This window comes from Schistocerca gregaria, chromosome 2 (assembly GCF_023897955.1).
Source record: "Schistocerca gregaria isolate iqSchGreg1 chromosome 2, iqSchGreg1.2, whole genome shotgun sequence".
Lineage (NCBI taxonomy): Eukaryota > Metazoa > Arthropoda > Insecta > Orthoptera > Acrididae > Schistocerca > Schistocerca gregaria.
Window position 1 is genome coordinate 812,575,343 of NC_064921.1, and position 14,717 is coordinate 812,590,059.

General features: G+C 42.8%; 1 protein-coding gene across 1 annotated transcript in view; it reads right to left on the reverse strand.

Annotated features, from left to right (window-relative positions):
• LOC126335120 (vesicular glutamate transporter 2-like) overlaps window positions 1–14,717 on the reverse strand; it is a 141,395-nt gene that overhangs the window by 29,756 nt on the left and 96,922 nt on the right. Inside the window, exon 6 of the mRNA XM_049998074.1 lies at window positions 9,897–10,024. Within this exon, the coding sequence (XP_049854031.1) occupies window positions 9,897–10,024 (128 nt within the window). The remainder of the gene's footprint in view (window positions 1–9,896; window positions 10,025–14,717) is intronic.

Here is a 14,717-nt window from a genome sequence, read left to right on the forward strand (position 1 = left end):
TGTGAGGGCAATGTCAAAATTCCCAGACTATTGAATAGGGGTCGACAAGAGGTTTTCGAACTTACACCACACATAGCTCGAACAGCCCGTTTTTGAGCCAAAAATACCCTTTTTGAATCTGAAGAATTACCCCAAAAAATAATACCATATAACATAAGCGTATGGAAATATGCGAAGTAGACTACTTTTCGTGTTGAAATGTCACTTATTTCAGATACTGTTCTAATGGTAAATAAAGCGGCATTTAGTTTCTGAACAAGATCCTGAACATGGGCTTTCCACAACAGCTTACTATCTATCCGAACGCCTAGGAACTTGAACTGTTCCGTTTCGCTTATAGTACGCCCATTCTGTCCGATCAAAATATCAGTTCTTGTTTAATTGTAAGTTAGAAACTGTAAAAACTGAGTCTTACTGTGATTTAGCATCAAATTATTTTCCACAAGCCACGAACTTATTTCATGAACTACATTATTTGATAATGTTTCAATATTACACACAAGATCCTTCACTACCAAGCTGGTGTCATCAGCAAACAGAAATATTTTTGAATCGCCTGTAATACTGGAAGGCATATAATTTATATAAATAAACAGCAGTGACCCCAGCACCGACCCTTGGGGAACGCCCCACTTAACAGTGCCCCATTGGGACTGAACATCACTACCACTCTCAATATTGCGGAGAATTACCTTCTGCTTTCTGTTCTTAAAGTAAGAGGCTAACCAATTGTAAGCTACTCCCCTTACCCCATAATGGTCCAATTTCGGCAGTAATATTTTGTGGTCAACACAGTCAAAAGCCTTCGTTAAATCAAAGAAAACACCTAACGTTCGCAACCTTTTATTTAATCCGTCCAAAACCTCACAGAGGAAAGAGAATATAGCATTTTAAGTTGTTAAGCCACTTCTAAAACCAAACTGTACATTTGACAGCAAATTATGCGAATTTAAATGCTCCAGTAACCTTGTATATACCACCTTCTCGATAACTTTAGCAAACAACGATGGCATAGAAATAGGTCTATAATTGTCAATGTTATCCCAGTCTCCCTTTTCATAAAGTGGCTTCACTAGCGAGTACTTTAATCGGTCAGGAAACCGACCACTCCTAAAGGAAAAGTTACAGATATGGCTAAGTACTGGGCTAACATACATGGAACAATACTTCAGTATTCTGCTAGATACCCCGTTATATCCATGAGAGTTCTTGGTCTTTAGTGATTTAATTATTAGCTCAATCTCCCTCTTGTCAGTATCATGGAGGAGCATTTCAGGTAACAGTCTCGGAACACTTTTTTCTACGAGCGCTATATGATTCCCTGTTGGGACTAGGTTTCTATTTAGTTCACCTGCTATATTCAGAAAGTGATTATTAAATACTGTACATTTATGCGACTTATCAGTAACATGGACATTCCCACTACGCACTGATTCTATATCCTCTACCTGTCTCTGCAGACCAGCCACTTCCTTTACGACTGTCCATATGGTTTTAATTTTATCCTGAGACTTAGCTATTCTATCTGCATACCACATACTTTTTGCCTTCCTAATAACTTTTTAAGCACCTTACAATACTGTTTGTAATGGGCTGCTGCATTTAGATTGTGACAGTTTCTAACGTTTTGATATAATTGCCACTTTGTTCTACAAGATATTCTTATCCCTCTAGTCAGCCACCCAGGCTGCCTGGTTGTGCTAGTACCCTGTTTTGAACGTTCTAACGGAAAGCAACTTTCAAAGAGCATGAGAAAAGTCTTGAGAAAAGCATTATACTTATCGTCTACTGTAGCAGCGCTATAAACATCTTGCCACTCTTGTTCCTTGATAAGGTTTACAAAGGTCTCTACAGCAACTGAATCTGCTTTCCTGAACAGCTGATGACTATATTTAACACGTGATGCAGCACAAAAATCTTTTAGAGTTAAAATTTGTGAATCATGATCTGAAAGGCCATTCACCTTTTTGCTAACAGAATGTCCTTCTAGTAATGAGGAATGAACAAAAATATTGTCTATGGTTGTTCTACTGTTCCCTCGCACTCTCGTTGGAAAGAATACGGTTTTCATAAGATTATATGAATTAAGGAGTTCTACCAGCATCCTTTTACTTGCACAATCACTTATACAATTAATATTGAAGTCACCACATATAACTAACTTTTTGTATTTCCTATAAAGTGAAACCAGAAGCTCCTCTAGCTTTAGCAAAAATGTTGTGAAATCGGAGTCTGGGGATCTATAAATAACAACAGTAAGAAGTTTAGCTCTTCTAAATTTAACAACACCTGCACAACATTCAAACACCTTTTCAGTGCAGTACTTTGAAACATCAATTGACTCAAATGGGATACGTTTTTCACATACATGGCTACTCCCCCACACCACAAAGAGCTCCTAGAAACGCTGCCAGCCAACCTGTATCCTGGTAAAGGAAGCCTCTGAATTATCTCCGTATTTAAGAAGTGTTCAGATATACCAATAATTTCAGAGTCGACATCTATAAGCAGTTCACTGACCTTATCTCTAATACCCTGTATATTTTGATGAAATATACTAATTCCCTCATTAATCGGAAACCTAAGCTTTGTCGAAAGTGGTTTCTTTGTTAGCGAGACTTCCCTTAAGCAGGAACACCTATCAGCTGACTTCAATCTAAAAAAGGTACAGCTCTAACACCCACAACTACCGGAATTTTCCCATGAGTGATAGCACCACCCGCACCTATGCTGTCACCTATAAGCTTTGCCAACCTCCCCTTTCCATACCTGTTGAGGTGCAGGCCATGTCTAGTGAAACCCGTCCTGCTGATAGACTCCACCAACACCACTGAAATGTGACTCATGCCTTCTGTCATCAGCGCACCCCCAAGTCTCATGTTATTACGCCTGACGGCTATATTAAGATGAGGCCGATCGTGACGCTGAAACAGTTCCACGAAATGCACATTCGTGTTTTCCGCTTCTTAAATCAAGATGGGATGAGCTGTGAACTGAAGTTTGTGTTAGGGAGAGCATTGAACTTCGGTACCGTGTACAGCTGTGTTAGCCTCAACAGCAGGGTAATGTCGTGAATAGCACATCTGCCTAGTAAGCGGGGGGTCCAGGTTCATGTCCCGGTCTTAGCATAAATTGTAGTTCATTATTTCAGCTTCTATTGTTATCGATCCATAGTTTGTTATGCGACATGAGGTACTGCAATAGAAAGGTGTCTTGTTGGGAGTAGGTTTGTAACTGTTATACAGGATGTTTACACAATATTAAGCTTTCAAAAATGTTCAAATGCATGTGAATTCCCAAGGGACCAAACTGTTGAAGTCATCGGTCCCTAGATTTAAACACTAACTTTCGCTAAGGACAACACAAACACACGCGCACATGCCCGAGGGAGGACTCGAACCTCCGGCGCGAGGGGCAGTGCATTTCCTGACATGGAGCCTCTAACCGTGCAGCCACACCGCACAGCCACACGTGTTTTATGTTATCAACATAATAGAAATTCAGTGATAACATAAGTGGAGACCACGGCAAGCAAAAAAAAACACATTCAGAATAAAATAAACACGTTACAAGATTTTCATGGCATGTCAATTAACTGAGGCTATTCGTTTTCAGTCTCCATCTACTTATTCATTCAAACCACTGTGTAATGCATGGCCGATGGTATTTGGCATTTATGACATTTTGGGTTTTCTGTATGAAGCACGGGAATCGTGACTGTAATGCATGCTGTAATTAGTCAAGTCCTATCTTCAGTCGCCGCAGGAACGATACTTAAGAGGCTGCAGTATGTTCCTGGATTCTTCATTGATTCTCGAAATTTTGTAAATGGGGTTCAGTGGTATGATCGTCTGTCTTCATGAATCTGCCTATTCACTGTGTTCAGCATGGCCATGCCAAAGGCTTCTTGCAATGAAGGGAAACTCCCCCTCACAGCCCCCCCCCCTCCCCCCTGCCCCTCCCCTGTATTTAGTGGTAAAATGGCCCAGTGGAGAGCCCGTCCACAGATGAACACAGATCAAGTATGAAAATAGGAAGAAGGTGCACTGAAGTGTGAAAAAAGAAGCAAAATAGAAATAGTGAACAGGCGAAGCTCAAGAAGTGCAACATCGAGCGACTTGCTAGAGCAACTGCGTCGTGGCCGTGTGGTCACGGTGTTGGACTGCAAAGCGGGCGTGCGGTTCTAGGCGCTGCAGTCTGGAACCGTTAGTTAGGTTTAACTAGTTCTAAGTTCTAGGGGACTAACGACCTCAGGAGTTGAGTCCCATAGTGCTCAGAGCCATTTTGCAAAGCGGGTGATCCGTGTTCAACTCTCTCTCAGGGCCCTTTTTTCCCCCCTTCGCAATTTGTGAACTGTCCGTCCCTTCATTGACGTGTCTGTTCTCCTTCTGTGGTCTTGGCAATTGTCGTACTGTACACTGGTTATAGAATCCGAGTCATGTTGTAATAATATATTAACGTCGCAAGTAAATATGATGAATAGTGAGAGCTGGCGAGATGTCTCATAGACATAAATGGAAACATCAAGTAAACGGGTGTGAGATATATTAGAACAAAGGAATTCGAGTCAAAACTTCCGAAACGGAACACAAGAGGCATAACATGCGGTACTTTTGTAGAACGAATAGGAGATACGTACGTCTGGAGGCCCCTCCGTTACACGTCGCTGGTGCAAACAGACGTTGCACCACGATAAAGACACAGTTTGAACACAGCAAACGGATGCATGAACACCGGACGGACAGCTCATAATTTTTTTTAAAAAGAATGAAAAGGGAGGGGGCCAGGAGGGAGATTTGAACCCAGATCTTCCCTTTGCAGCCCACATAACCACGCCACCATGCTGAATCAGTTCGCTGAATGTCGCTCATATTGATTTTGGACCGTTAACTGTTTCTGTTTTGTCTCTTTTTTTCCACAGTTCAGTCATCTTCTTCCTGTTTCATGCTTGATCAGTTTCTGACGGGCTATCCAGTGGGCCATCTTACCACTAAATCATAGGGGGGGGGGGGGGGGGGGGGAGTTTACCTTGTTAGAATTTTTGCTTCATCATGTGAGGTTTTACCAGAAGAAGTACTAAAGGAGCTAAACAACTTAAAACTTGGTGTTTTCAAGAAAAATTTAATTGTATGCGTACATGTATAGTACTGGAATAATAACATTGTAGACTTGATCATTGTATATGACAATTTTTTTCAAAGACTTATTTCTCTTTCATTCTGGAACCAAAACTAAGTGAATTTGTGTGCCAGTTGAGTCCTGGTATTCGTCCAGATATTTTTACTATGGAAATATATTTTTCATCCAAAGTCGTAACGGTCCTCTTAGTTGGTATCCACCTTAGTTACATGAACAAAAGTTTCGAAATCAACATGTGTTATCATATGCGTAGTTGCAAATAAAGCTAATCGCCTTCAACAACTACACTTCTGTGGAAAACGTGTGGACGAAAGTGGCTTTCGCATGATGTGTCTGTCACGGCAACGTGCTCCCTTGCTGGCCAACAGGGTGGCAAGTCCTTGTAGCAGGCCGTTCCTTTCCTCCACCAGCGAGGTTGACAACAGCTGGATAGTCTTTGGCGAATGTGGACATGCAGCAACATGGCTCCCCAAGGCATCCCATACGTGTTCTGTAGGATTCAAGTCGGGAGGACAGGCACATCAGCCCATTCGCTGAATGTCTCTCATCCCAAGAGCCCGTCTGCCTGCACTGTTCGACGTGGTCTCGCATTGTCATCCATAAAAATGAAGTCAGGGCCTGAAAAGACGCACGTGGGGAAGGAATGGGGTGTCACAATAACGATGACAGGCGTGTGCTCCGCGTTCAAAGATTAAATGCGCCGTGGCAACGTTATGCCTCCCCACACCATTACACCTGGACCACCAACACGAACCTGTTCAACAGTGCTGAACGTACTCTCATATGGCGAGTGGTGGGAACACTTAATGCGGCCAGGAAGATTGTCGAACATGACCTTTTTAGTGGTCTACGTGTTATGATGTGGGGACGCATATGGTGTCATCATCTTGCTAATCCCCAAACCTTTGACCACTGTACACTCATCGATCATCTTTAGTGTCACTGCTTCCCCATGTGCGTCTTTTCACGGGTGCATTTGGCCCTTACTTCATTTTATGGATGACAACGCGCCACCGCATCGAACAGAACAGGTGGAAGAGCTCTTGCAACGAGAAGATATTCTGCAAATGGAGTGGTCTGCCCATTCGCCCAACTCAGATCCCATCGCGCAAGTGAAGGATGCCCTGGGAAGATGTACTGCAGCACGTCAGCCACGCTTGTGGAGGAATGGAACGCCCTACCAACATAACTCGTACCAACCTTTTGACCAGTATGGGAGCATGTTCAGAGCGTGTACTGCTGTCCATGGTGATCACACACTCTATTAAGAACCATGTCCTGCAAACTGTAATGTGCAAGGGACCATCATGTATCGTGATGACTATCTTGTAATTACTGTAAGGTTGAGCCAGATAGTAGGGGATTCTATTGTTAATTTATTTCGAAAGATTAATTTCACTCTCTTGTTATGGTCCAGCATTAGCCAGCAGCTTCAGCTGCCTGTAATTTTCTCGTCCCACGGTCTGGCAACAGCAAGTCAGCACCAAGGTGGGCAATCTCGATCACGCGCCTCCCTCATGTGCTGACGAGGTAACGCCGCCTAAGCGACGCTGACCAGGCCATGCTTCGGAACTTTCCATGCCGCCCCCACGGGTTTCTCGGCTTCTGACCAATCAGGGCGGAGGAAACCATGTGGCCGTGCCGGACACACCCTGACGCCCATCGGCGAGGCTCTCTCTCTGCTGCTCGCCGTGTAGCTGTGAACACCACCTGTCTCTCCCGGTGCTGCGGTGCCATGGACTTTGTCTCTGTAGCCGCCCCACCATTCAGACTTGTCCGAATGGCAGACGCCACTATTCATTAACTTTGTGGACTATGTTTCGCCCGCCACTACGCTCTGGCTCACCCTCGCCACCCTAGGCCTGACTTATGTGGCCCATTTGAATGCATTTTCTGCCAATAAATGGCCTCTAAATTGTCCTAATGGTTTATTCCCACCCACCGCCTTCCGCTCCGGTGATCCTGTACATTAATGTCTTTCAATAAAAGCGTCATTCCTGCTTGTCTCATTGCGTATGCCTTTCAGTTACCTTCTGCACTATTCTGTTATAGTTCTTTCTATGTGTGGTCCAAGTTTCATCTAGCTACATTTCTTGGCAGTGACGCAACCTGCGAAAGTTACTTTTGTCTTTAAGTTTTGCACATCAGTGCATGTAGGAAGGTTATTGGGTGGACCGATACTGTTAACATACACGTACGTGGACCAAGCACTCTTTGGGCAAAGTATTTTAAGGACTCACATACAAATGTTTTGTGGACTTGGTAGGACTGGCTGTTGTCTACTACAACGCAAATGTTCCAAGGCACTTGTTGTAGATGCCTTGCTATTGATGAGCACGAATGTCGCAAAATTGAATCTGCACGAAAAAGAGAGAATCTGAGCACTGTTTTTTGAAAGCCGCAGTGTCAGAAATAAGGACAGCGCAAAGGACCTTGTTAACGACTGAGATACGTAAAACGATACATTCTTCAAAGACAAGTCTTATTCGTTTTCATTAACTCATAGTTTGTGTTTATAAAAGGTAGACTCCGTCTGACAGTCAGATCCCTCAGTCAGATCCCTCGGAGAAGGAGGATGGGTTTGGTACATAAGATGTGTGTAGAAGACACACATTTCTGTTTGTGAGAACGTGTTCTATACATCATACTCGAGTAAAACGTTATGACTGGAACTTGCCAATTGACTAATAACAGAACACATATTTCTTTTAAAATGGAAAAAAAATATTTATATATCTACATGGCGAGCATTTACAGTTTTTTTCTCTAAAAAAGGATTAACTATCTCTATTCAAGAATCCCTCTGTGGTATAGAAAAACATTTTAAATCTTCATTTGAGCCGTGCGGGGTAGCAGAGCGGTATTAGGCGCCTTGTCACGGTCCGTCGGAGGTTCGAGTCCTCCCTCGGACATGGGTGTGTGTGTTGTCCTTAGCGTAAGTTAGTTTAAGTTAGATTAACTAGTGTGCAAGCTTAGGGACCGATGACCTCAGTAGTTTGGTCCCATAAGGCCTTACCACAAATTTCCAAATTTCCAATCTTCATTTGAACACACTTCTACTGTCTATCAGACATTTTATTTCAATGGGGACTTTGTCAAAGAGTTATATAGCTGTATATTTCAAACATTTATGAGACTAAGAGACAAGAAATAATGAACAGGGTTGGAAATTCTATGTTCTTAGGCGTAAACTTAAAATGGAAAAACTGTATAATAGATATGTTAAAACGTTTAATTTCAGCTAGTCTCGCCGTAAAAATAAAAGCAATCTTCGTGGATATATAAATCAGTAAGTTAACATATTTTGAATATTTTCATTCACTGATGTCTTATAGGATCGTCTCTGATTTGTTCCCATGCTCAACGAAGCTTTCAAAGGAAAGTTAGACACTGAAATCTACCAGCAATACAATTTGCTACTATGGGAGGAACACAACAGCCTTGTGTATTTTCAATAGTAAAGGTAACATCCAGTTATCAATCCACAGTGGGGTATACAAAATTACTTGACCTGATTGTGCTAAGTCAACTGGGCAGAGACATAGCAAATAGGTTGGCTGAGCATGAACGCAGCCGGAGGTTGCTCAATACACCAAATTTGATGAGCATGTGCAGAATGAGGGTCACAGCTACCAACCACAGTCCCATGTCCTTCATTTAGCTAACAAAGGCGAGAAACTCAACCTGTTGGAAGCCTCGGAAATCAACAAGCATCTAGTCCATAGTCCTGATTTAATATAAGAAGACCAAACACGGTTCATTATTTCCGCTCTTCTACATTTCACTTAATCCTCACAGTTTTCCAATGCTTCCCATGCTGATCCCCTTTCTGTTCATCTATTTTTCCTGCATTAAGTTATTGTGTCGTGACTGTCTACAAATTCTGTTGTTACAGTTGTCGGCTACAACACCAAAAAGTATCACTTCTCGGCTTTTGGCAAGATCGATGTGTAGTCCTTTTTATGTAATATAGATAAGGATAAAGGACAGGTAGAATGAAGAGAACTTTATTTCAATTTCTATAATAATGTGTCACAACACCAACAACTTTAATCTTGCTGCAATTGAGAGCTCCTTTAACCGATACAGACACAGACTCTGACTCATTTATTTTGCGATGATTCCTCGTCCTTTTCATTTATAATTATCAAGCGGTTCTAGCAAGAAGCGACGGAAGAATCAGTTAATATGAATCCATCTGATTTGAGAGCAATAAAGTGTTACCCTTTAATAAATCTTTGGCACATAAAGGTGTGAAATATACAGCTATGAAACTCTTTGACATACTCCCCACTGAAATAAAATGTCTGATAGATAGCAGAATCGTTTTCAAATCATGATTACAAATGTTTCTCCATACCGCAGAGGGATTCTTGAATAGAGATAGTTAATCCTTTTTACAGAAAAGACTGTAAATGGTCAGCATGTAGATATATAAATACTTTTTTTTCCTTTTTGATAGAAATCTGTGTTCTGTTATTACTTTTGACAGCACAAAACTGGTTTTCAAGGTTTAAAGGTAGCCCTTTGGTGCAAAACCAGTTTACAGCTTCCACAAAAATTTTATTTGCCCCCTTCTCTATTGACACTTCTTTGCTCGGCTTCACAACAATGATTGACCATCTGAAACCAAGAATAATTCTGCCTCCTGATTAAATAAAATTGTAGGTAATTCATATAAGACAGAACAGTGGTGGACCAGTGATCCAACCCAAGGAGTTGAGAATACAGGAGAAACTGTGGTAAAATATACATACCGTCTTTCTGTCTTCCCCAAGACAAGACTGTATGAATTCAAGTTCTTGACTGCTGATTCTTTTGTCTTCTAAAGGATCCTCTGCGATACACATGAACCATACGACGTACCACAACACAGCAATTGCTCCTGAAAATAAACATTGAGGTGATACATCAACAATGAAACAGAAATACCAATACACACACCAACCAATACACACACCAGTCATCGGTTTTATAAGTCTCTGTGGTAACAAAAGGGTTAACAAATTAAAGATAGCGACGAAGCTCGGGTGGTCATGCCCATGTACATAACAATTAATTTACACAAGGAATTTTGACATTTTAAAATTAGAGTTTTAGTTCTAAAATATTAAATTATCTATGGATGTTCATTATCTAAAGATGGATGACACATACCTGAAACCCTCAACAATAATGTAAAAAGTTAAGTAAATAGTAAATTGAAAAAAGATTTATAGCCCTCTCTCAAGTACAGCATTAATCTAAATGCTGGTATTACACATTTAACTTCGTTTTAAGGAAAAATATGGTTAAGCTGAAGATGGGATTAAAATCATAGCAGGTTATGGCAAAATGGATATCTTGTGCATATTTAAGTGGCTACTTTTTTGTCTTTCGTGATGAATAAATGATTCTTCTGATGTAGAAACAACACGGAAAAGCATGTTACTCTCTATGCCGTATGATTGTAACTTTATTCGTAAGATCCCTACAGATCCTCCTCAGGTTTGTGGAAATATATAATCCGTGACACTTTACCTTTTTTCAGAAATAACGGTTGAGAGGAAAGCTCAGATTTGCGCTTTAACAAACTATTGTCGAGTACTGCTTGAGGCCTCGCGGGTTTAGCCAAGCGGTATAGGGCGCCGCGGTTATGGACTGTGCGGCTGGTCCCGGCGGAGGTTCGAGTCCTCCCTCGGGCGTGGGTGTGTGTGTTTGTCCTTAGGATAATTTAGGTTAAGTAGTGTGTAAGCTTAGGGACTGATGACCTTCGCAGTTAAGTCCCATAAGATTTCACACACGTTTGAACATTTTTACTGCTTGAGTGTTTGTAAGCCTCGTCATTTGTGATTAAAGGAGAACATGGAAATTATTGAGCGGCGTGTCGCCCTGTTGCCTGAAGACTGGTGCTGTCAGTAGGCGACCATGCTTGCAAATGTCCATTTACGATCAAGCCTGACTTAAAATACTCGTATTAACAGGCTGGAAACAGGCGGATAAGTAAATGTAGCGATTTTGCTGTTACCGACAACATTGTGAGTATATTTAATGAGAAACACTCTTTTTCTGGACTCCTTATAAACCTCACAAAAGCATTTGAACATGCTCTTTATAAATCTCACGAAAGCATTTGAACTTGTAAAGCACTCCCTGCTGTTACATAATCTAGAAAGTTACGGAATTAAAGATATGTCTTCAGTGAGGGCTTCCGCCGGTATCTCTCCAAAAAAAAAAAAAAAAAAAAAAAAAAAAAAAGTATCTGGTTGAGCTCACGACTCTAAAATGAAGGACAGATTATTCAGGGGATGGGCTAGTAACCTACAGTGAGCCACAGGGCTCCATTCAAGAGCCGCTCCTATTCATGGTGTACATCAATGACGTACCATTTACGGTCAAGAACGACTTAAAATATTCGTATTAACAGGCTGGAAACTTTTGTTGTTACTATGCTACGAACTAATCAAGGGTACGCAGAACTACACACTTCAACAAAAGTGTTGCGTAACCCTGATCTGTCGTACAGGTATGTTGCCGTTGTGACTGTCCTGTGCCGATCGGAAGGTCACCCTTGACGTTGTTTGTAAACATACACACAACTACCATGAGAACTACCTTCTGGTAGAACGGCACACCCGAACGGATTGGAGCATTTCAGTTGAGAGTTAAAACACCAGTAGGGACGCATTAGAGACGTTTGTGAAGCAGTAGAGTGAATATCCAACATGTACGAAGGACACTCACGACCAATGATCGGGTCCGCACCTTCTTCAGCTGAAATTGGTCCCGTTCTCGCAGGACCTTTTTCCGGCCGCAGCGATATCGGAGATATCATCTTTTACCGAATTCCTGATATTCACGATCCACTCGTGAAATGGTGGTACGGGAAAATCCTCATTTCATCGCTGCCTCGGATGCTGTATTCCATCGCTCTTGCGCCGACTATAAAACCACGTTCAAACTCACTTAAATCTTGATATCCAGTCATAGTAGCAATAGTAACCCATCTAACAACTACGCCAGAGACTTGACTTATACAGGGTGTTACAAAAAGGTACGGCCAAACTTTCAGGAAACATTCCTCACACACAAATAAAGAAAAGATGTTATGTGGACATGTTTCCGGAAACGCTTAATTTCCATGTTAGAGCTCATTTTAGTTTCGTGAGTATGTACTGTACTTCCTCGATTCACCGCCAGTTGGCCCAATTAAAGGAAGGGAATTTTGACTTCGGTGCTTCTGTTGACATGACATGCGACTCATTGCTTTACAGTACTAGCATCAAGCACATCAGTACGTAGCGTCAACAGGTTAGTGTTCATCACGAACGTGGTTTTGAAGTCAGTGAAATGTTTACAAATGCGGAGTTGGCAGATGCCAATTTGATGTATGGATTAGCACGGGGCAACAGCCATGGCGCGGTACGTTTGTATCGAGACAGATTTCCAGAACGAAGGTTTCCCGACAGGAAGACGTTCGAAGCAATTGATCGGCGTCTTAGGGAGCACGGAACATTCCAGCCTATGACTCGCGACTGGGGAAGACCTAGAACGACGAGGACACCTGAAATGGACGAGGCAGTTCTTCGTGCAGTTGACAACAACCCTAATGTCAGCGTCAGAGAAGTTGCTGCCGTACAAGGTAACGTTGACCACGTCACTCTATGGAGAGTGATACGGGAGAACCAGTTGCTTCCGTACCATGTACAGCGTGTGCAGGCACTATCAGCAGCTGATTGGCCTCCAGGGGTACACTTCCGCGAATGGTTCATCCAACAATGTGTCAATCCTCATTTCAGTGCAAATGTTCTCTTTACGAATGATGCTTCATTCCAACGTGATCAAATTGCAAATTTTCATAATCAACATGTGTGGGCTAACGAGAATCCGCACGCAATTGTGCAATCACGCCATTAACACAGATTTTCTGTGAAAGTTTGGACAGGCATTGTTGGTGATGTCTTGATTGGGCCCCATGTTCTTCCACCCACGCTCACTGGAGCACGTTATGATGATTTCATACGGGATACTCTGCCTGTGCTGCTAGAACATGTGCCTTTACAAGTAGGACACAACATGTGGCTCATGTACGATGGAGCACCTGCACATTTCAGTCGAAGTGTTCGTACGCTTCTCAACAACAGATTCGGTGACCGATGAATTGGTAGAGGCGGACCAATTCCATGGCCTCCACGCTCTCCTGACCTCAACCCTCTTGACTTTCATTTATGGGGGCATTTGAAAGCTCTTGTCTACGCAGCCCCGGTACCGAATGTAGAGACTCTTCGTGCTCGTATTGTGGACGGCTGTGATACAATACGCAATTCTCCAGGGCTGCATCAGCGCATCAGGGATTCCATGCGATGGAGGGTGGATGCATGTATGCTCGCTAACGGAGGACATTTTGAACATTTCCTGTAACAAAGTGTTTGAAGTCACGCTGGTACGTTCTGTTGCTGTGTCTTTCCATTCCATTATCAATGTGATTTGAAGAGGAGTAATAAAATGAGCTCTAACATGGAAAGTAAGCGTTTCCGGACACATGTCCACATAACATATTTTCTTTCTTTGTGTGTGAGGAATGTTTCCTGAAAGTTTGGCCGTACCTTTTTGTAACACCCTGTATAGGCATCGCCGACCGCAGCGTCTTATTCTGCCTATTTACATATCTTTGTATTTGAATACGCATGTCTATACCAGATGCTTTGGCGCTTCAATGTAAAACGGGAAAAGATACCTAGAAGACTCCCCTGTTCAACAATACCCTGAGTGCCACCTACGCACCGACCTTCGGCATGTAAAAAATGTGGCTGTCAGAAACTCCAACGCAAATTCAGCTGGCAGGCCGCTGTAGCGCCTCACTCTTAGTCGACCCCTTCCGACACCCTTGGGGTGCGCTTTGCCTACCGTGGCCTGTGGCCCTTTTTCCGCAGGTGTCGACAGCTCGCTGTTTGAAGCGTCGCCGAACACGATGGCGACGTCTCAGGAAACTGTGCTTTTGCGCTATTACAAAGGCAGGTTATAGGCACTTTCTAACCAAATTTCCCTCCCCCCATGAACCATGGACCTTGCCGTTGGTGGGGAGGCTTGCGTGCCTCAGCGATACAGATAGCCGTACTGTAGGTGCAACCACAACGGAGGGGTATCTGTTGAGAGGCCAGACAAACGTGTGGTTCCTGAAGAGGGACAGCAGCCTTTTCAGTAGTTGCAGGGGCAACAGTCTGGATGATTGACTGATGTGGCCTTGTAACACTAACCAAAACAGCCTTGCTGAGCTGGTACTGCGAACGGCTGAAAGCAAGGGGAAACTACGGCCGTAATTTTTCCCGAGGGCATGCAGCTTTACTGAAAGATTAAATGATGATGGCGTCCTCTTGGATAAAATATTCCGGAGGTAAAATAGTCCCCCATTCGGATGTCCGGGCGGGGACTACTCAAGAGGATGTCGTTATCAGGAGAAAGAAAACTGGCGTTCCACGGATCTGAGCCTGGAATGTCAGATCCCTTAATCAGGCAGGTAGGTTAGAAAATTTAAAAAGGGAAATGGATAGGTTAAACTTAGATATAGTGGGAATTAGTGAAGTGCGGTGGCAGGAGGA